This window comes from Chiloscyllium punctatum, chromosome 1 (assembly GCF_047496795.1).
Source record: "Chiloscyllium punctatum isolate Juve2018m chromosome 1, sChiPun1.3, whole genome shotgun sequence".
In the NCBI taxonomy this organism is placed as follows: Eukaryota; Metazoa; Chordata; class Chondrichthyes; order Orectolobiformes; family Hemiscylliidae; genus Chiloscyllium; species Chiloscyllium punctatum.
In genome coordinates, this window is record NC_092739.1 from 125,412,026 (window position 1) to 125,434,016 (window position 21,991).

At 43.3% G+C, this 21,991-nt stretch overlaps 1 protein-coding gene across 9 annotated transcripts in view; it reads right to left on the minus strand.

Moving 5' to 3' along the window:
- Window positions 1-21,991, minus strand: part of znf532 (zinc finger protein 532) — a 226,786-nt gene that overhangs the window by 40,923 nt on the left and 163,872 nt on the right. For all 9 annotated transcript variants that reach the window (XM_072573555.1, XM_072573593.1, XM_072573576.1 and 6 more), the window contains one exon: window positions 18,850-19,128. In XM_072573555.1, coding sequence (XP_072429656.1) covers window positions 18,850-19,128 — 279 coding nt within the window. The remainder of the gene's footprint in view (window positions 1-18,849; window positions 19,129-21,991) is intronic.

Below are 21,991 nucleotides of genomic sequence, written 5' to 3' on the forward strand. Positions count from 1 at the left end.
CCACTTTGTATTTGCTGGAGGTAAAGGCTGGCACCATGAGCACACACTTATGTTATTTCTGTTCTTCTGCCCCAGTTACCACTACACATTGGATCAACTGCTGACCAATTGTAATTGCTCAGAAATGTCATAAAATCATTTAACTGGTGAGAAGTCCCTCTGATCTTTTCAGTTCTATTCACACGTTTCACCATAGTTTGAAGCCCCTGCCTTTGTCAGAATCAAGAACTTTCCTCCATTGCACCGAATAGCTCCATTGTCAACTGTGGCATTTCATTGGGAACCCTCTGTCCAAAGTCAAGATCAGAAAGCACGGTCTTGGTGCTGCTGCTAGTCTGCGCCCCTGGCCCTCAACACAAGCATAGGAGCCCCTCCATTGACCCAAGCACGGTGGGATCAATAGAGACAGGGGACCTGGTTACCCGGCCCTGATGCAGACCCCTGTCCCAGAAGATGCAAGGACAATGACCTTCAATTCAGTGATCTGAGTTTGAGGTGGGATGAAGCAAGGCAGGATGCCCCCTTCTTCATCCCTCCCCTCAGTATACTGTTATGCAGATGTAAGTCAGCTAGAAATGATAAGAATCAGTAATATGAATGTAGGACTAGATGGTGCAATTGAGAAATGTTTGCATAGCAGTAATGCCACACCAGGGAATCTAGAACTCCAGGATAATGCTCTAAGGACATGGGTTCTAATTAGACCGCGCAGCTGGTGGAATTTGTCTTCAGTTAATGAATCCGGAATGTAAAGCTAGTCTCAATAATTGGAATCATGATGACCATTATCAACTACTGTAAAAACTCATTTGGTTCACAACTACTCTTTCGGGAAGGAAATCTGTCAATTTTACCTGGGTTGGAGTATGTGACTCCTGGTACATAGAAATGTAGTTGAATTTTAACTGCCCTTCAAAATAGCCTAGCGAGCCACTGAGTTCAAGGGTGATGAGAGGCAGGCAACAAATGGTATCTTTGGAAGCAATGATGACATCCCATAAGAGAATAAAAGAAAAAATGATAGAAGGAAAGAATTGCATATTTATAAGACCAAACTTAAATAACCAATTAAATTTCATCATGATTCCAGGTTTCATCAAGTTTGATGCTAAACCAGTTTGTTTATAATCTCTGTCACGTTTAACCCCACAGTGAGTTTCTGACCATGTGCTTCCACCATCAGTAAAGATGCCTCATTCCATTCACAGCTTTGTCTCATCTGTTGTTGAAACCCACTATTTATTAACTCTGGACTTGACCAAGCTAATTCTGGATTAGTGGTGCTGGAAAAGCACAGCAGTTCAGGCAGCATCCAAGGAGCAGTAAAATTGACGTTTCAGGCAAAAGCCCTTCATCAGGAATACCGCTAAGCCACCTCTGACTGGTTTCCCATCCTGCACTCCAAGAAAAATTTGAGATTATCGAAAATTCTCTTATATCTCTGGATGTAGGTTTGCTCGCTGAGTTGGAATGTTCGTTTTCATGAAAACAAAGCTTCCAGCTCAGCAAGCAAACCTACATCCAGAACTTCAACCTGAGTTACAAATCTTCTCAAAACTCACTCTTATAATCTCCTCTATCATCCCCTGTGCTGGCCTCCTCTATTGCAGTAAACATAGCAACCATTAGAGCTGTCTCTCTCCACTCATGTAGTTATTTTTTTTTCATTTACATTGAACTCTCCCTATTTCCTCAATATTTCCTCTAAATGTTGTTCAATGTAGAGGCGTACCAATTCATCAACTGAGGGAGGATGGTATGTGGTAATCAGCAGGAGGTTTCCTTGCCCATGTTTAACCTTTTCTAAATTCATTCACTGGGTGAGGACTTCACCAGCTCAGCCAGCATTTATTGCCCATCCCTAATTGCTCTGAGGGCAGTTAAGAGACAACCACATTGCTTGGGGCTGGAGTCACATGTACGCCAAACCAGGTAAGGATGGCAGTTTCTCCCCGAAAGGGCATTAGCGGACCATATGAGTATTTCTGGCAATCGGAATGAATTCATGGTTATCGTTAGACTCTTAACTCTAGATTATTATTATATTCAAATTCCACCATCAGTCATGGGTCCCCAGAACATTACCATGGTGAATAAGTTGGTTCACTGAGCTTGAATGCTTGTTTTCAGACGTTTTGTCACCATACTAGGTAACATCATCAGCGCTGGTGGTATGTCCTACCTCTCTATTTATAGGCCTTGGTCTCTTAAGGTGGGTGTTGTCATTTCCAGTTCTTTTTTTCAAGGGAAGGTAAATGGGATCTAAATCGATGTGTCTGTTGATGGAGTTCTGGTTAGAATACCATGCCTCTAAGAATTCTCGTGCATGTCTTTGTTTCGCCTGTCCTAGGCTGGGTGTTGTCCCAGTCAAAGTGGTGTCCTTCTTTATCTGTATGTATAGAAACTGGTGATAGTGGGTCATGCCTTTTGGTGGCCAGTTGGTGTTCATGCATCCTGGTGGCAAGTTTCCTGCTAGTTTGTTCAATGTAGTGTTTTGTTACAGTTCTTGCATGGTATCTTGTAAATGACGTTAGATTTGCTGGTGGTATCTAATGGATCCTTCATGTTCATTAGTCTCTGTTTTAGTGTGTTCGTAGGCTTGTGGACTACCAGGATGCCAAGGGGTCTGAGTAGTCTGGAAGTCATTTCTGACATATCTTTGACGTAAGGTATTGTAGCTATCGTTTTTAGTTGCGTTGTGTCTGCTTGTTTGGGTTTGTTTCTGAGGAATCGACGGATTGTGTTTATTGAGTACCCATTTTTCTTGAAAACATCTGTTAGATATTTTTCTTCTGCTCTTTGTAGTTCTTGAGTGCTGCAGTGTGATGTAGCTTGTTGAAATAATGAACACCAACTGACCACCAAAAGACATGAGGTAAAAACAATAACTGCAGATGCTGGAAACCAGATTCTGGATTAGTGGTGCAGGAAGAGCACAGCAGTTCAGGCAGCATCCAAGTAGCTTCGAAATCGACACTTCGGGCAAAAGCCCTTCATCAGGAATAAACAGAAATAACACCACCCACCTTAAGAAACCAAGACCTATAAATAGAGAGGTGGGACATATCACCAGCGCTTCACTGGAGACTCTCATTGATGATGTTACCTAGTATAGTAACAAAATGTCTGAAAACAAACTTCAAGCTCAGAGAGCTAACTTCCATACCTATCATCAACCTAAGTCACAAATCTTCTCAAAAATACCTTGGTCTGTGAATTAACCGTCCAGTGATAATACATTGGACCATTGTCTGTCCCTGAAGCCAGAAGACTTCATGAGGTCTTAAGTCAACGTTGAGGACTCCAAGGGCAACTTCCTCTTTACTACATATCACCATACTGCCTCCTCTGCTGGGTTCTGACCTGCCAATGTGGCAGATGATGGTGGTGCCCAGGACATTGTCTAGAAGGTATGATTCCATGACTATTGCTATGTCAGGCTGTTGCTTGACCAGTCTATGAGACAGCTCTCCCAATTTTGGCACAAGCCCCCAGATGTTAGTAAGGAGGGCTGTGCAGGGTACATAAGGCTGTTTCTGCCGTTGCCTTTTCCAGTGCCTAGGTCAATTACAGGTGATCTGTCTGGCTTCAGTACTTTGAGACTTTCTAGCGATTGGTACAACTTGCTCCGCCAATTCAGAGGGCAACTGAGAGACAACCATTTTGCTGTATGTCTGGAATCACATGTAGGCCAGACCAGGTGAAAATAGCAGATTCCCTTCCATTAGTGAACCAGATGGGTTTTTCTGACAATTGACAATGGCTTCATGGCCATCAATAGAGTCACAGAGTCATAGAGATGCACAGCTCAGAAACAGACCCTTCGGTCTAACTCATCCATGCCAACCAGATATTCTAATCTATCCAAGTCGCATTTGCCAGCACTTGACCCATATCCTTCTAAAACCTTCCTATCCATAAACCAATCCAGATGCCTTTTAAATATTGTAATTAAATATTCCAGCCTCCACCACTTCCTCTGGCAGCTCATTCCATAGATGCACCACCCTCTGTGTGAAAAGGTTGCCCCTTAGGTCCCTTTTAAAGTTTTCACCTCTCACCCTAAACCTATGCCCTCTAGTTCTGGACTCCCCTGGATTCTTAATTCCAAAAATTTTTATTGAATTCAAATTCCACCATGTGACATGGCAGGATTCAAACCCAAGTCCTCAGATCGTTAGTTGAGTTTATGAATTAATTATCTAGCGATAATACCACTAAATCATCGCCTCTCCTCTGTGAGTAGCAGCTGGCAGGAAGTCAGGGTAAAAGTGGCAGTGAGGTTGGCTGATGAATGGAAACTATCTCTCTGGAGAAGTCACAGAATCATAGAATCCCTACAGTGTGGAACAGGCCATTTGGCCCAACAAGTCCACACCGACCCTCCGAAGAACAACCCACCCAGACCCATTCCCCCACCCTATTACTTTTACATTTCCCCTGACTAATGCACCTAACCTACATATCCCTGAACACTATGGACAATTTAGGATGGCAAGTTCACCTAACCTGCAGATCTGGACTGATATAAGGGAAACTGTAAAATTGTGCCACACGAGTACACAGAAACTTTTAGTTTAAATTAATCAACAGGAAAGATTAGATCAATGAATGACTATTAAAATTAAAGCTAATTGAATATTTCAATATACAATCATAGTCCATCTTCAATTAATTAATCAGATCTAGAGGAATAAGGACAAAATTGAAGAGGAATACTAACAAGAAAGTCTTTCAAATTTTACAATTAATTTAAACTTGACTTCCCTATAAAAGAAAGTCAACACCAGGGAAGCAGCAGATTGCAGAGTATCTGGTGAGCAGTTATGTAAATCCTAAGTGTGAAATATTACATTTTGGTAGGAATAATAAGGATAGCCAGTACAAAATAAAGGATATAATTCAAAATGGGATGGAGTAGCAGATAGAACTGGGGATATACGTGCACAAGTCATTGAGAATTACAGGACAGGTTTGGAAAGTGGTTAATAAAGCATACATGAACATGAGCTTTCTAAATGAAGGAAAAGTATAAAAGCAAGGAAGTTAGATAGATCTGTATAAAAACACTTTGACTTCAATTGAAGGTGTGTTTAAATCTAGACACTGCACTGCAGGAAGGATGAAAGTACATTAGAAGATGCAAAACGTTTTTATGAGAATGGTTTCTTGGATGAGGGACTTCACTTAAACTGATACATTGGAGAAACTGGTGTCCTCTAGTGCTCAACTCCCCCACAAACAGAAACAGTTTGTCCCTCTGTCCTAGCCTGTCATGATTTTGAATATCTCAATCAAATTTCCTTGCAACTTCAAGAACTTATCACTGGAAGCAGACAAAATGTCATCCATTTTGAAATCAAAGGTTTCTCATTCAAAATTCCACACAGAATTCTAATTTATTAGTATCCTAATTTACTAGACACCTTGTCAACTTGGAATTGTCAACCCTCAGAATGTTGCATGCTGTTTTAATTTTCTTCTAATATTTTGAGTTTAATGGTTGAAAAATGTATTGGAGATGGGAAGGGTTGACACTGTTTAACTAGTAAGGGCTATTGGTGTTGTAACGAGGGGGCCATCTGATATAAATTTCAGCGAATCAATCCTAACTATCTCTAACCAAAATACCTTCATTAACTCTCCATATTGTCCTTATATATCCAGATGTTGCTAACCATATTCAGTTGCCTTGAAAGAAGACAAAGGTAAACTTAATTGAACATAGCTTTGTTAAAATACAAGGTTCTGAAAGTTCTATTAAATGGAAGGAAAGATTAAAATACATAAAACAGCTTGGCTCAAAGTATTTTGTCAATTATCCTCAACACACAGTGTGGAGTACTTAACTGTATAATTCTTTAGGGACTGCAATATTGATAATACTTATCAAAAAGTATTAAATTTGTAAAAGAAAAAAGCTGGAGGTATACAAAATTATCACCACTTATTGATTTGAACAGTTGTGGCAAGAATCAAAAACCTATCAGTGTTAGATTACCTGCTGGGACATTTTATTTTCTTAAAGTGAATATTCTCAACTGACATCAGCCTCCCAGGCTCAGCAAACTGTGCTATACTCTGTGGAAGCTGCATTGTTGATGATAATATCATGAAATCATCAGCCAGGATCTTCTATTTCCTCCATAGTAATGTCATGGCATCAACAAACAGAGCAAAGTTTTATATCCAGTCTGCATATGCTCAAAATGTAGAAACACCATACTTAGCTCAGACCAAAATTCAACAATAAGAATCTGCTTTGTGTTGGTTTCAATTCAGCCTTGCACATTTCAACCTAAGTGCAAACAAACCGAAACCTTGAAATCTTTGTGTAATTAATCACAAACCTAAATATACTCTATTTCTTATTTTCAGAATGTGGTTCTCAATGGTAAGGGTGATGCTTAATGACCACCTTAAAATGCCTGGTGAAAATGTTGGAACTGGAACCACTGCAAGCAATTTGGTGGAATTAACTGGCATGCCAGGCTACTCTGGAGTTTAATTAAAAGCAAACCACATTGAAGTGAAACTGCGATTATATACCGGCCAGATCAGCTAACTATATCAGGAAAATCAACGTTTCGGGCAAAAGCCCTTCAGGGTGGAGAGAAAAATGGGATTGGGGTGGGGCTGGGGAGAAGGTAGCAAAGAGTTGCAGTGAGAGAGAGACTCACTGAGATTCTTGTGGAGAGAGGAGGAGAACTTCTTCAAGGTAGGCATCCTTGCAAGAGGATTCGTAGGAAGGTTAAAATCAACCAGGCAAAAGTGAGGACTGCAGATGCTGGAAACCAGAGTCTAGGTTAGAGTCTCTTCACCCTGGAGGCTCCCTGCCTTCAGTCCTGATGAAGAGCTTTTGCCTGAAACATCGATTTTCCTGCTCCTCGGATGCTGCCTGACCGGCTGTGCTTTTCCAGCACCACTCTAATCTAGACTTTGATTTCCAGCATCTGCAGTCCTCACTTTTGCCTAACTTTATCAGGCTCCCTCCCTAAAACCTGCACAGTTACTTCTAAGATCAAAAGGATGAATTTTCGTTTCTTCTATTCTTTCATGGGATGAGGGCATCACTAGTTAGGTCTGCATTTTTTGCACAGCCCTAATTGCCTAGATGGCAGTTTAAGAGTTAACCACATTGTGGTGGGTCTGGAGTCACATGTAGGCTAGACCGTAAGGATGGCAGCTCCTTTCCCTAAAGGACATTAGTGAACTAGATGGGTTTTTTCAACAATTAACAATGGATCTGTGGTCATCATTAGACTCTTAATTCCAGATTTTTATTGAATTCAAATGCTGCCATCTGCCATGGCAAAATTTGAACACAAGTCCCTACAACATTATTTTGGTCTCTAGACTGATAATCCAGCTATAACAACAGTAGGCCAGCACCTCCCTTTAGTGCACAAATGCCCACTTTTGGGAATACAGTGCACAAAATGTGCACCCGATCTTCCTGAGAATGTGTTAGGAAATCAGTTTATACTGCACATCATTTTCATCTGATGGAGAGCTGTGGAAGCCCATTAAATGGCATGGATAGAGGAACGGCTGACTGCCAGAAGACAGAAAACAGAAGACTGCTGGTTGGAATAAAGTGATCTTTTTCAGGATGATAGCCATTAACTAGTGGAGTTCTGCAAGGGTCAGCATTGGGACCACAACTATTCACGTTATGCATTAACAATCTGAATAAAGGCACTGATGGTATTAGTCACAGAGATGTACAGCATGGAAACAGACCCTTCGGTCCAACCCGTCCATGCCGACCAGATATCCCAACCCAATCTAGTCCCACCTGCCAGCACCCAGCCCATATCCCTCCAAACCCTTCCTATTCATATACCCATCTGGATGCCTCTTAAATGTTGCAATTGTACCAGCCTCCACCACTTCCTCTGGCAGCTCATTCCATACACGCACCACCCTCTGCGTGAAAAAGTTGCCCCTTAGGTCTCTTTTATATCTTTCCCCTCTCACCCTAAGCCTATGCCTTCTAGTTTTGGACTCCCTGACCCCAGGGAAAAGACTTTGCGTATTTATCCTATCCATGCCCCTTGTTGCTCAATTTGCAGATGACACAAAGATCGGTGGAGGAGCATGTAGTGTTGAGGGCTGAGGAAATGGGGAGGCTGCAGAAGGACTTGGACAGGTTAGGAGAGCGGGCAAAGAAGTGGCAGATGGAGTCCAATGTGGCAAAGTGTGAGGTTATGCACTTTGGTAGGAAGAATGGAAACACAGACTATTTTCTAAATGGGGAAAGGCTTTAGAAGCATAAAGGGACTTTGGAGTCCTAGTTAAGGATTCCCTTAAGGTTAACATGCAGGTTCAGTTGGCAGTTAGGAAGGAAAATACAATGTTAGCACTCATTTCAAGAAGAGCAGGGATGTACTGCTGAGGCTGTATAAGGTTCTGGTTAGACTGCAATTGGAATATTACGAAGAGTTTTAGGCCCTGATGTTGGACGGGTCCAGAGGATGTTTCCAAGAATGATGCGGCACTTGTCACATGTGGAGCAGTTGAGGACTCTGGGTCCTTGATGGAGTTTAGAAGGATGAAAGGGGATTTCATTGCAATATACAGATTGCTGAGAGGTCTGGATAAAGTGGAAGTGAAGAAGATGTTCCAACTAGCAGGAGACAGTAGGAACTGAGGGCACAGCCTCAGAGTATTATCATTTACATTCATATTAATGTAGGTGTCCTGTGGGAACCAGTTGTGTCTTTGAATTTGCAAACACTGCTGATGTTATGTAGTCTTAATAGCATCAGATACTGATAAACAATTAGCAAACTACTGTAGATGCTGGAACTATGACAAAACAGAAAAATGCAAGAAACGCCTAACATGAACAAAGAGAATAAACATTTTTTTGTTTGATACAGAATATCCTTCAGTGTTGAACACAAATTTCTCTTTTCACTCAGATTTTGCTTCATCTGGCCCTGCCTTCTTGAGGTATTTATGTTGCTTCACATTACACTTCATCAGTGAACAGCTATCATTAGCTACAAAACAAAACCTTTTCAGGTTTTGAGCTTCAAATATCAACACCTTTTTTCACGCAAGATATCTTTGACCTACTGTTTATTACTGGAGTCTGCTGTCATATTTTGGGCTTTTAATATATGATGTTCTTTTTCTTTTCACTCATTATAAACAAACTTATGGGAAAGGATGATACTCAAACTGTGCTTTGTCTTTCTCTATAATATTCTAATTTTCTTGTGCTAGCTTTATTAGTTCTTTTCATGTTTAAGAAACTACAGTAGACCTGGCAGAGAGAGAGAGAGAGAGAGAGAGTAAAGTTAACAAAAAGAGTTACTAAGGTTAAGGAGATAAGATAAATAAGAAAGAGAAAGCACAGGCCTACAACTTAATGCAAAATATCTTTTAGTAAGTTGCAGAACAACCTACTACTGCTATAAAGATGACAAAGTATTTTCAATCCTTCCAGACATTGAATTCTGTATTTCCAAATTTCAATGCAAAGAATGCAAACTGTCCAAACAAAAAATTAATTCCCTGCAATACAAATGATCGACAATACTCAAACTTTTGGAAAGGTTGAAATGTTCCGAGAGATCAGTGATATACTCCATTGCAACTTGTTTGTGGACCTATTTAATAAGCTATCAGATCAATAATAACATACTTTTATTTTAATCAATGCTAATGTGGTCAGGGCTCTTCTGAATGTTTCCAGTTGTCAGCTTGACTCATTTGGCCGTCCTCCAAATTATGACTCAGAAGGTTATCAATTCAACCCTATTCCAGACATAATCTAGTTTGAGAATTCAATGCTGGATGAAAAAGTATGCTGTCTCTCTTATTGAGATATCAAATTAGGGCACTGTCTGATAGCTTACATGGCTAGAAAATCCCATGACACTGTTTTAATAAAACAGGTAATTAATGGTATATAGAAGCAAAAGGCAATGGTGATCTGAACGAAGAAAAGAAAGTAGTGGAAACAGTACTTGAGCAGGCCAGAGAATTCCTGCAGTGCAGAAACAGACGATTCGGTCCATCAAAGCATCACTTACCCTCCGAAAAGTATCCTATTCAGACCCACTCCCACTCTATCCCCATAGCCCTGCATTTACCATGGCTAAACCACCTAGCAATAGACAATAGGTGCAGGAGTAGGCCATTCTGCCCTTCGAGCCTGCATCACCATTCAATATGATCATGGCTGATCATCCTTAATCAGTAACATACTGCACATCCCTGAACAGTATCAGCAATTTAGCATGACCAATCCATCTAAGCTGCACAGAGTCATAGTCATAGAGATGTACAGCCTGGAAACAGACCAAAACCTCAACCTGAGCTACAAATCTTCGCAAAACCTGCTATGGAAACAGACCTTTAGGTCCAGCTTGTCCATGCCAACCAGATATCCCAACCTAATCTGGTCCTACTTGGCAGCACCCAGTCCATATCCCTCCAAACCCTTCCTATTCATATACCCATCAAATGCCTTTTAAATGTTGCAATTGTACCAGCCTCCACCACTTCCTCTGACAGCTCATTCCATACACACATCACTATCTGTGTGAAAAAATTGCCGCTTAGATCCCTTTTATGTCTTTCAGCTCTCACCCTAAACCTATGCCCTCTAGTTCTGGACTCCCCAACCCCAGGGAAAAGACTTTGTCTATTTATCCTGTACATGCCCCTCATGATTTTGTAAACCTCGATAAGGCCACCCCTCAGCCTCCGACATTCCAGGGAAAACAGCCCCAGCCTGTTCAGCCTCTCCCTACAGCTCAAATCCTCCAACCCTGGCAACATCCTTGTAAATCTTTTCTGAACCCTTTCAAGTTTCAAAACATCCTTCCAATATGAAAGATACCAGAATTGCATACAATATTCCAAAACTGGCCTAACCAATGTCCTGCACAGCCGCAACATGACCTCCCAACTGCTGTACTCAATACTCTGACCAATAAAGGGAAGCATACCAAACGCCTTCTTCACTATCCGATTTACCTGCGATTCCACTTTCAAGGAGCTATGAACCTGCACTCCAAGGTCTTTCTGTTCAGTAACACTTCCTAGGAACTTATCATTAAGTGTATAAATCCTGCTAAGATTTGCTTTCCCAAAATGCAACACCTCACATTTATCTAAATTAAACTCCATTTGCCACTTCTCACACCATTGGCCCATCTGATCAAGATCCCATTGTAATCTAAGGTAACCTTCTTCACTGTCCACTACACCTCCAATTTTGGTGTCATCTGCAAACTTACTAATTGTACCTGTTATGCTCACATCCAAGTCATTTACATATTACAAAAAGTAGTTGTCCCACACTGATCCTTGTGGCACTCCACTGGTCACAGGCCTCCAGTCTGAAAAATAACCCTCCACCACCACCCTCTGTCTTCTACTTTTGAGCCAGTTCTGTATCCAAATGACTAGTTCTCCCTGTATTCCATGAGATCTAACCTTGCTAACCAGTCTCCCATGGGGAATGTTATCGAATGCATTTTTGAAGTCCATATAGATCATATCTACCACTCTGTCCTCATCAATCCTCTGTTACTTCTTCAAAATACTCAAATAAGTTTGTGAGACATGTCTTCCCACACACAAAGCCATGTTGACTATCCCTAGTCCTTGCCTTTCCAAATATATGTACATCCTGTCCCTCAGGATTCCCTCCAACAACTTGCCCACCACTGATGTCAGGCTCACAGTTCTACAGTTCCCTGGCTTGTCCTTACCACCTTTCTTGAATAGTGGCACCACGTTTGCCAACCTCCAGTCTTCCGGCACCTCATCCGTCACTATTGATGATATAAATATCTCAGGAAGGGGCTCAGCAATCACTTCCATAGCTTCCCACAGAGTCCTAGGGTACACCTGATTGCGTCCTGGGGATTTAAACAATTTTATGCGTTTCAAGACATCCAGCACTTCCTCCTCTGTAACATGGACATTTTTCAAGATGTCACCATCTATCTCCCCACATTCTATATCTTAAATGTCCTTCTCCACAGTAAACACCGATGCAAAATACTCATTTAGTATCTTCCACAAGTCCTGCAGCTCCATACAAAGGTAACTTTGTTGATCTTTGAGGGGCACTATTCTCTCCCTAGTTACCCTTTTGTCCTTAATGTATTTGTAAAAACCCTTTGGATTCTCCTTAATTCTATTTGCCAAAGCTATCTCATGTCCGCTTTTTGCCCTCCTGATTTCCCTCTTAAGAATACTCCTACTGCCTTTATAATCTAAGGGTTCACTCAATCTCTCCTGTCTATACCTTACATACGATTCCTCCTTTTGCTTAACCAAACCCTCAATTTTCTAGTCTTCAGCATTCCCTGCACCTACCAGCCTTTCCTTTCACCCTATCAAGAATATACTGTCTCTGGACTCTTGTTATCTCATTTCTGAAGGTTTCCCATTTACCTGCCATCCCTTTACCTGCGAACATCTGCCCCCAATCAGCTTTTAAAAGTTCTTGCCTAATACCATCCAAATTCGCCTTCTTCCAATTTTTCAATGTCGTCTATCCTTTTCCATTACTATTTTATAACAAACAGAATTATGGTCGCTGGTCCCAAAGTGCTCCCCCACTGACACCTCAGTCATCCTGCCTTATTTCCCAAGAGTAGGTCAAGTTTTGCACCTTCTCTAGTAGGTACATCTACATTCTGAATCTGAAAATTTTCTTGTACACACTTAAGAAATTCCTCTCCATCTTAACCCTTAACACTATGGCAGTCCCAGTCTATATTTGGAAAGTTAAAATCCCCTACCATAACTACCCTATTATTCTTACAGATAGCTGAGATCTCCTTACAAATTTGCTTCTCAACTTCCCGCTGACTATTAGGAGGTCTATAATATAATTCCAATAAGGTGATCGTGCCTTTCTTATTTCTCAGTTCCACCCAAATAACTTCCCTGGATGTATTTCTGGGAATGTCCTCCCCTCAGTACAGCTGTAATGCTATCCCTTATCAAAAACACCTTTGGACTGTGGAAGGAAATTGGACCACCCAGAAGACACCTACGCAGACAAGGGGAGAATGTGCTGACTCCACACAGATATTCATCCCAAGGATGGAATTGAATCCAGGTCCCTGGCTCTGTGAGGCAGCAGTGTTAACCACTGAACTACAGACTTCTTTCTGGGTGGTGTTGTCTCTGCAGGTGTGCTGTCTTAGCCATGTGCCTGTTTCTCTCCCCTGCCCCCATCCCTGACCCCACAGCACCTTGCACTTGAAGAAAAGCAAATCAGCAACATCTGTGTAGAACGAAAGAGTTCATGTTTTGAGTCCAATGACTCTACTTTGGAATTGAAGGGGACTGAGAAAGGGTCGTTTTTATGTGAAAATCAAAAGTACTTCCAAATAAACCTGTTGGACTTTAACCTGGTGTTGTGTTTTTAACAGCACCTATAAAGACAAATCAAAGTTAATGAATCTGCGTGGGCTTCGTCCAGATGCTCCAGTTTCCTTGCACAGTGCAAAATTGAGCAGGTTAGGTGGATTGGCCATGCTAAATTGCCGATAGTGTTCAGGGACGTGCAGTTGAGGTGGGTTAGCAATGGGAAATGCAGGGCTACAGTGATAGGGTGGGGTTGGGTCTGGGTGAGATACTCTTCAGAGGGTAGGTGTGGTTTCGATGGGCTAAATGGCCTGTTTCTGCATTGTAGGAATTCTATGGCCTGGTCAATTATTGTTTCTAGTACTTCTTAGTTCAGATCTCCAGCATTCACAGCATTTTGCTTTTATATACCATTAATTAACCGTTTTATTAAAACAAAACCTGTTGAGCATAGAACATAGAACATAGAAAAGCACAACACAGAACAGGCCCTTAGGCCCATGATGTTGTGCCGAGACGTAATCCTAATGCAAATTATAGTACCCCTCAACTCACTGCTATCCATGTGCATGTCCAGCAGTCACTTAAATGTCCCCAATGACGTCGCTTCCACCACCTCAGCTGGCAACATATTCCATGCATTCACAACTCTCTGCATAAAGAACTTACCCCTGATGTCTCCTTTATACCTTCCTCCTCATATCTTCAAACTATGACTTTTCGTACCAGTCAATCCTGCCCTGGCGAAAAGTCTCTGGCTATTGAATTTCAAGCAACTTCCATTTTTGTTGTTGATGGTTTTTATATTGTTGACAAAGGGGGAGGATGACCAGTGCAAAAGACAATGGGAGTGCTAATGGTAGTAAAGGCGTGCTAGTTGTGACAAATAGGTGTTAAATCTTTGGTGTGTAAATTGGTCAACTATGCTGGGATAAAACCCATACATGGTGAGGTGTGGGTGTGTTGCAATTAAAATGGGGGCCAGTGTTTTAGCTCTGAAGCTGTTGAAGTCAGTGAGTCCCAAAAATTATAGGGTAGGTGTACAGGTACAGCGACTAACCAGAAAGTGCAGACCCATTTCCAAGCTTATCTTGAGCTTTGCTAGAATACTGAAGCAGACCCAGGGATGGAAATGGAGTATTTCTTGGAAAGGTAAGCAGCTGAAAGGTCAGGTTCAGGTTGGAATGTTCCAAAGAAAATCAGCACTCGCTCATTCACTCAGGCACTTTACTTGCTTCAGAACTCAGCATTGAGTTTAAGAACTATCCTCCATTTTGATGACATCCCCTTTCACCATCACCACGTCTTGTTTGCATGGATTTGCCCATAGCAGGGCTCACATATTTTTCTACTGCTCACACTTACCATTGCATTTTCATCTCAAAACCTCTTTTGCTACCATTAAACTCCCTTTGTCTCTTATTCGTGGCACCTTTGCGATTTGTTGCACTCATTCATTTTCCTCCTTTGTCAACAGTATAAAAACCATCATTTTTCAGCTCCTTTCAGTTTGAAAGAAGAATGATTGAAGACAATACATTAATGCTGCTTCTCTCTCCACACATGCTGCTAGACCTGGCAAGTATCTCCAACACTTTGTTTTTAATTTCATTGAATACTGGACACCAACACTATCAACATCACTGATCAGTTGAGTTCCAATTTTAAAAGGGAAGAGAAATTGGTCAGGTGGGGTATAGGGTTGCAATAGTTTCTAACTAAAATATCACTCCAGCTCCTATGACATAAATACCTGAAATCACATGAGGTGCTTTAGATAGTTGCCGACAAGCTCCTTTCAAGAGTAAAAACCACACAACCCCAGGTTATATTTCAACAGGTTTAATTGGAAGCACTAGCTTTCGGAGCACCGCTCCTTCATCAGGTGATTGTGGAGGACACAATTGTAAGGCACAGAATTTATAGAAAAAGTTTACAGTGTGATGTAACTGAAATTATACATTGAAAAATACCTTGATTGTTTGTTAATTCTCTCATGTGTGAGAATGACCATAATAGTTTCACTTCTTTCATCTGAAAAATTACATTGTTTAACTGTAACATTGGTCTCAGGATTAGTGGTGCTGGAAGAGCACAGCAGTTCAGGCAGCATCCAAGTAGCTTCGAAATCGACGTTTCGGGCAAAAGCCCTTCATCAGGAATAAAGGCAGTGAGCCTGAAGTGTGGAGAGATAAGCTAGAGGAGGGTGGGGGTGGGGGGAAAGTAGCATAAAGTACAATGGGTGAGTGGGGGAGGGGCTGAAGGTGATAGGTCAAGGAGGAGAGGGTGGAGTGGAAAGGTGGAAAAGGAGATAGGCAAGCAGGACAAGTCCGGACAAGTCATGGGGACAGTTACTGAGCTGGAAGTTTAGAACTAGGGTGAGGTGGCAGAAGGGGAAATGAGGAAACTGTTGAAGTCCACATTGATGCCCTGGGGTTGAAGTGTTCCGAGGCGGAAGATGAGGCGTTCTTCCTCCAGGCGTCTGGTGGTGAGGGAGCGGAGGTGAAGGAGGCCCACGACCTCCATGTCCTCGGCAGAGTGGGAGGGGGAATTGAAATGTTGGGCCATGAGGCGGTGTGGTTGATTGGTGCGGGTGTCCCGGAGATGTTCCCTAAAGCGCTCTGCTAGGAGGCGCCCAGTCTCCCCAATGTAGAGGAGACCGCATCGGGAGCAACGGATACAATAAATGATGCCCTCCAATGCATCTCGTCTACATCCTGCACCTCCGCCCTCAGACCCCACCCCTCCAACCGTAACAAGGACAGAACGCCCCTGGTGCTCACCTTCCACCCTACCAACCTTCGCATAAACCAAATCATCTGCCGACATTTCCGCCACCTCCAAACAGACCCCAATACTGGGGATATAGTTCCCTCTCCACCCCTTTCCGCCTTCCGCAAAGACCGTTCCCTCCGCGACTACCTGGTCAGGTCCACGCCCCCAAACAACCCACCCTCCAATCCTGGCACTTTCCCCTGCCACCGCAGGAACTGTAAAACCTGCGCCCACACCTCCTCCCTCACCTCTATCCAAGGCCCTAAAGGAGCCTTCCACATCCATCAAAGTTTTACTTGCACATCCACTAATATCATTTATTGTATCCGTTGCTCCCGATGCGGTCTCCTCTACATTGGGAAGACTGGGCGCCTCCTAGCAGAGCGCTTTACGGAACATCTCCGGGACACCCGCACCAATCAACCACACCGCTCCGTGGCCCAACATTTCAACTCCCCCTCCCACTCTGCTGAGGACATGGAGGTCCTGGACCTCCTTCACAGCCTCTCCCTCACCACCAGACACCTGGAGGAAGAACACCTCATCTTCCGCCTCGGAACACTTCAACCCCAGGGCATCAATGTGGACTTCAACAGTTTCCTCCATTTCCCCTTCCCCCACCTCACCCTAGTTCTAAACTTCCAGCTCAGTAACTGTCCCCATGACTTGTCTGGACTTGTCCTACCTGCCTATCTCCTTTTCCACCTATCCACTCCACCCTCTCCTCTCTGACCTATCATCTTCATCCCCTCCCCCACTCATCCATTGTACTTTATGCTACTTTCTCCCCACCCCATCCTCCTCTAACTTATCTCTCCATGCTTCAGGCTCACTGCCTTTATTCCTGATGAAGGGCTTTTGCCCGAAACGTCGATTTCGAAGCTACTTGGATGCTGCCTGAACTGCTGTGCTCTTCCAGCACCACTAATCCAGAGTCTGGTTTCCAGCATCTGCAGTCATTGTTTTTACCTCTGTAACAATTGGTGTCAGGCCAGATAAGATGTTGAAGGTGTTAGCCCGTGTTATGTTGTCTGTGCCATAATGTTTAGACAGATTCTAATCTAAAAAAATGAGTTAACAGAGTCTTACATGGATTCATAGATTGAGCAAAGTACAATGGAACTGCAAGTACAAATTCACCCCACAAAACACATATGTATGTATGTATGTGTGTGTCTGTCTGGGATGGGGGTTGTGAGTGTCTGTGAGAGAGAGTGTATATAGAGTCATAGAAATGAACAGACACACACACTCCCACGTTCACACATGCACCTTCTCACAGACATAGATCCCTTTACACTCACACACATACATATACACTCTCTCTCACAGACACTCAGAAACCCCCACCCCACACACACACACAAACCCACATGCATGCACACCTATACGTTTTGTGGGGTGAATTTGTACTTGCAGCGTTACTTTGCTCAAAAACTGCATTAATCCATTTTGCTATAAATTCTATGCCTTACAATTGTGTCCTCCACAGCCACCTGATGAAGGAGCGATGCTCTGAAAGCTAGTGTACTTCCAATTAAACCTGTTGGATTACAACCTGGTGTTGTGTGATTTTTAACTTTGTACACCCCAGTCCAGCACCAGTCCAGTCCAAATCATTCTTTCAAGGTGGTATTATTGAGGTTATTGACTCAATTTTGAGACCATTATTTCTCCATTAACACCAGACAAGAAGACTCCAAATTAAGCACAGAGTGAAAAGTTCCCTGATGTGAGTCCTAAATGTACTTCTCGCACGTTTGAACCAGTGTCCCCTCGACTCACTATGAATTTTCTACTAATTAATTTCTCTGGTCTATCTTTCCTACATCTCTTACATCATCCATTGGGATACAGTTTTTTTGTTGAAAAACTAAATTACTCTGCCGCCACACCCAAGAAATACTTACCCAGTTTACCTCACCTTGCTAGTTCTTGATCCCTTTGAAATTCTTCTCGTAATACTCGTCACGATCCTTCCTTCAGTCTCTCCATGCTAACCCTTCCCATTTTTCTGCCTCTGCCCCACCTCCCCTCCTGCTGGGCAATGCTTGGTCATTCTAAACAACCCTGCAGCAAAAGATCACAAACACTTTGCCATCTTTGCACAAAATTATTCTAAACACTCCTAATGAAACCAAAGGCCACTGAAGTAATCCTTTCCTGATCGCAGAGCATCCAGTTACAGTTGTGGTTGCTTCTGACAAAGGTTAACTGCTCAGAATAAACCACATCTCAGCTGTTTCTTCTATGTGATATTACTAAACTGATGCTGCTATTCACTATAATTATTGACCATGATCAACAGACTGATGTTAAGATTTACAATGTGGCATCTTTAACTACACTTATGTTTGATCAGAACTCAAACTTACTCTGCACTGCAATTCTGAAATATAATGAAATTGCGTATATTTATAATTTATAGAAATGTTAAATAATCCACGAGTTCTTCTCTATTTTGGAATGTATTCACAAATGGTTATCCAAAAACAGCCCATCGAAACAACACAAACAAGTAGAGTGGGCATTACAAATCTGAAATACAAAGAGCAAATGTTGGAAATACAGAAGGGAAAATTTCAGGTCAATGACCTTATTTCAGCATTTCCTGTTTCAACATCTTAAATTAATTTTTTGGTGAAATTGTCTCTCCTTACAAACTGAATTCCATGGTTCCCAGAAATTGATGCACGATTCCCTCTTATGCCATTTAATTCATACCTTTCCATGGTCTTTTTTCATGTGAGAAATGTAGTCCTCTCGTTCAGGAAACCATTCCTCGCAGTCTTGACACATCCAACCAGGGTTATTTGCTTTTGAGCGGCTCCCAGTTTTCCTCACAACCACCGAAGGTTTCTTCCCAAGCCGATCAGTGCCATTGACAGCATTCCCGTCAGTTTTGTTCGGTCCCGCTGATGTAATTAATGGCTTTGTGACCAATGGTTGTTGAGGTCCCAGGTTGGGAGGACCCTCAATACTCTTAAGGATGCCATGCACAGTCTACAATATGAAAAAAAATTAGGATTAGAGATTGTCATTATTACATTTATTCTGCTGGGACAAAACTTTGGAGCAAAAGTTATTTATAGTTGAAATATTTCAACATTCATATCTTGTGACCACAACCACATGAAAAAGGATGGAGCCGTTTTAAAACAAAACCCAGTGATCCAGCACAGTTGACCAATGCTAGTAAATGTAGTGAATGCTGATTGTGGGTGACAATTTGTAAGAGAGTGCAATTTTACAGGTGGGGTGGTAGTGGATGATGTGGAGGCAGTGCCGCGTATTGTTTGTGCCCAGCCTCCAGCGCAACATGAAACCACATGACTTCAAATGCATGTCCCTGAACAATTATATGCAGGAGGCAAAATTGACAGGGTAGTTATGAAAATTCCATCTCTCAGGAAGAGGAAGTCTAGCCAATCTGATGAGCCAGCAGCTAAGTATCTCAACAGCATCAGAGGTCAGTAGTGGTCACAGCTGGACGACAAGCAGCCCAAAGGGGTATGTGGATGGTGGTCAATTTGAGAGTAAATCCAAGTATCTTTATCAGAGGGGAGATCGACGATGCGGGGTGGGGGTTAAGGAGGAGGAATGTGGACGGCAGTCAAGATTTGGATGCCAGGGTGGAGTTGCTAATGGTGAGCACAGGGAATTCCTCAAAGGAAGAACGCCACTCCTTTCTCACCTATTCACCTGAGAAGGTGAAGTAGTGGTTAGCTTCCTTCAACTGACTTCCACAGCCGCACAAGTGATTGCGCTGAGGTGGAAACATACCTTTAACATGTCATTAATCAGCAGGTTATAGTCTCAATAGATCCAAGGTTAGACAGGCCCCGTTACATTATGGGGGCAATCCTGGGGGTGAGCAGAAAAGTGATGTGCAAGCCCCTGTTCAATCTCACGTGGCCCCTTTGTGACTGCAGACACCCTGACTGGCAGGATCAGACATTACCAACTCCCCTACCACTACTCCCAACTATCAGTTTGGACTCAGTGACAGTACTCTCATCCCTGAATTATAAGGCCATAGTTTTTAACACCATTGCTAAAACTCTAGCACATTGTCTAGGGTGGCACTTGAGAACTGCTTGTGTCAGGTGAACCGCTTTTCAGATGAGATATTAAACATTTGCCTAGCTGAGAGTATGGTGTTGGAAAAGGACAGTCGGCCAGGCAGCATCAGAGGAGCAGGAGCATCGATGTTTCGGGCATAAACCTTCATTAGGGATGAGGCTTGTGAGCCAAGGCGGGTGGGAGATAAATGGGAGGGGGTGGTGGGGCTGGGGGGAAGGTGCGATTGGTGGATGAAGATGGGGGTGAAGGTGATAGGTTGGAGAGGAGGGTGGAGCGGACAGGTGGAAAGGAAAATGGACAGGCAGGACATTTCAAGAGGGCGGCGCCGAATTGGAAGGTTGTATCTGGGATAAGGTGGGGTGGGGGGGGGAGGTGAAATGAGGAAACTGGTGAAATCCACATTGATCCCATGCAGTTGGAGGGTCCCAAGGTGGAAGATGAGGTGTTTGCCTGACAAGGGAATCGCGGAGGGCATGGTCATTACGGGACACAGATAGGTGCGGAGAGGGAAATATATCCCTGGTGGTGGGGTCTGTTTATAGGTGGCGGAAATAGCGGAGGATGATGCGATGTACCTGGAGGTTGGTGGGATGGAAGTGAGGAACGGGGATTCTGTCCTTGTTGTGGTTGGAGAGGTGGGGTTCAAGGACAGAGGTACAGGAAGTGGATGAGATGCGCTGGAGGCCATCGTCAACCACATGGGAAGGGAAATTTCGGTCTTTGAAGGAGTCTGTCTGGTGTGTTCTGTGGTAGAATTGGTCCTCCTAGGAGCAGATGCGGCGGAGGTGTAGTCCAGGTAGCTGTGGGAGTCGGTGGGTTTGTAGTAGATGTCTGTGTTAAGTTGATCACCATTAATGGAGATGGAGGGGTCCAGGAAGGGCAAGGCCTTAACTGGTCTCAGCTATGTCTGTCTTTTCATCTGGTACGTGGAACAGTCCATCTTCCACGGCTATACTGGCACCATTCCCCACCTTTTCCTCTGCTACATCGATGACTGTACCGGCACCACCTCATGCTCCAGGTTGAACAATTCATCAATTTCATTAACATGTTCCACCCGAACTTAAGTTCACCTGAACCATGTCGGACACCTCCCTCCGTTCCCTGGATCTCTCCATCTCCATTAATGGTGACTGACTCAACACGGATATCTACTTCAAACCCACCGACTCCCACAGCTACCTGGACTACACCATCCTCCCACTCTGCCTCTTCTAAAAATGCTATCCTTTATTCCCAACTCCTCTGCCTCGGCTGCATCTGATCCAAGGAGTGTCAATTCCACCACAGAACACAACAGACAGCCTCATTTCCCCTCCCATGTGGTCAATGATACCCTCCAGCATGTCTCATCCATTTCCTGCACCTCTGCCCTCGAACCTCACCCCTCCAACTGCATCAAGAACAGACCCCCCTAGTCCTCACCTTCCACCCCACCAACCTCTGTGTATATCGCATCATCCTCCGCCATTTCCACCACTTACAAACAGACCACGACCACCAGGGGTAAATTTCCCTCCCCACCCCTATCTGCATTCTGTAAAGAACATTCCCTCCATGATTCCCTTGATAGGTCCATGCCCCCTACCAACCCATCCTCCCCTCCTGGCACATCCTCCTGCCACCGCAAGAATTGCAAAACCTGTGCCCACACCTCCCCCTTCACCTCCGTCCGAAGTCCCAAAGGAGTCTTGCACACTCATCAGAGATTTAGCTGCACTTCCACAAACATCATTTACTGTATCCATTGCTCCCAATGCTGTCTCTCCTACACGGGTGAAAC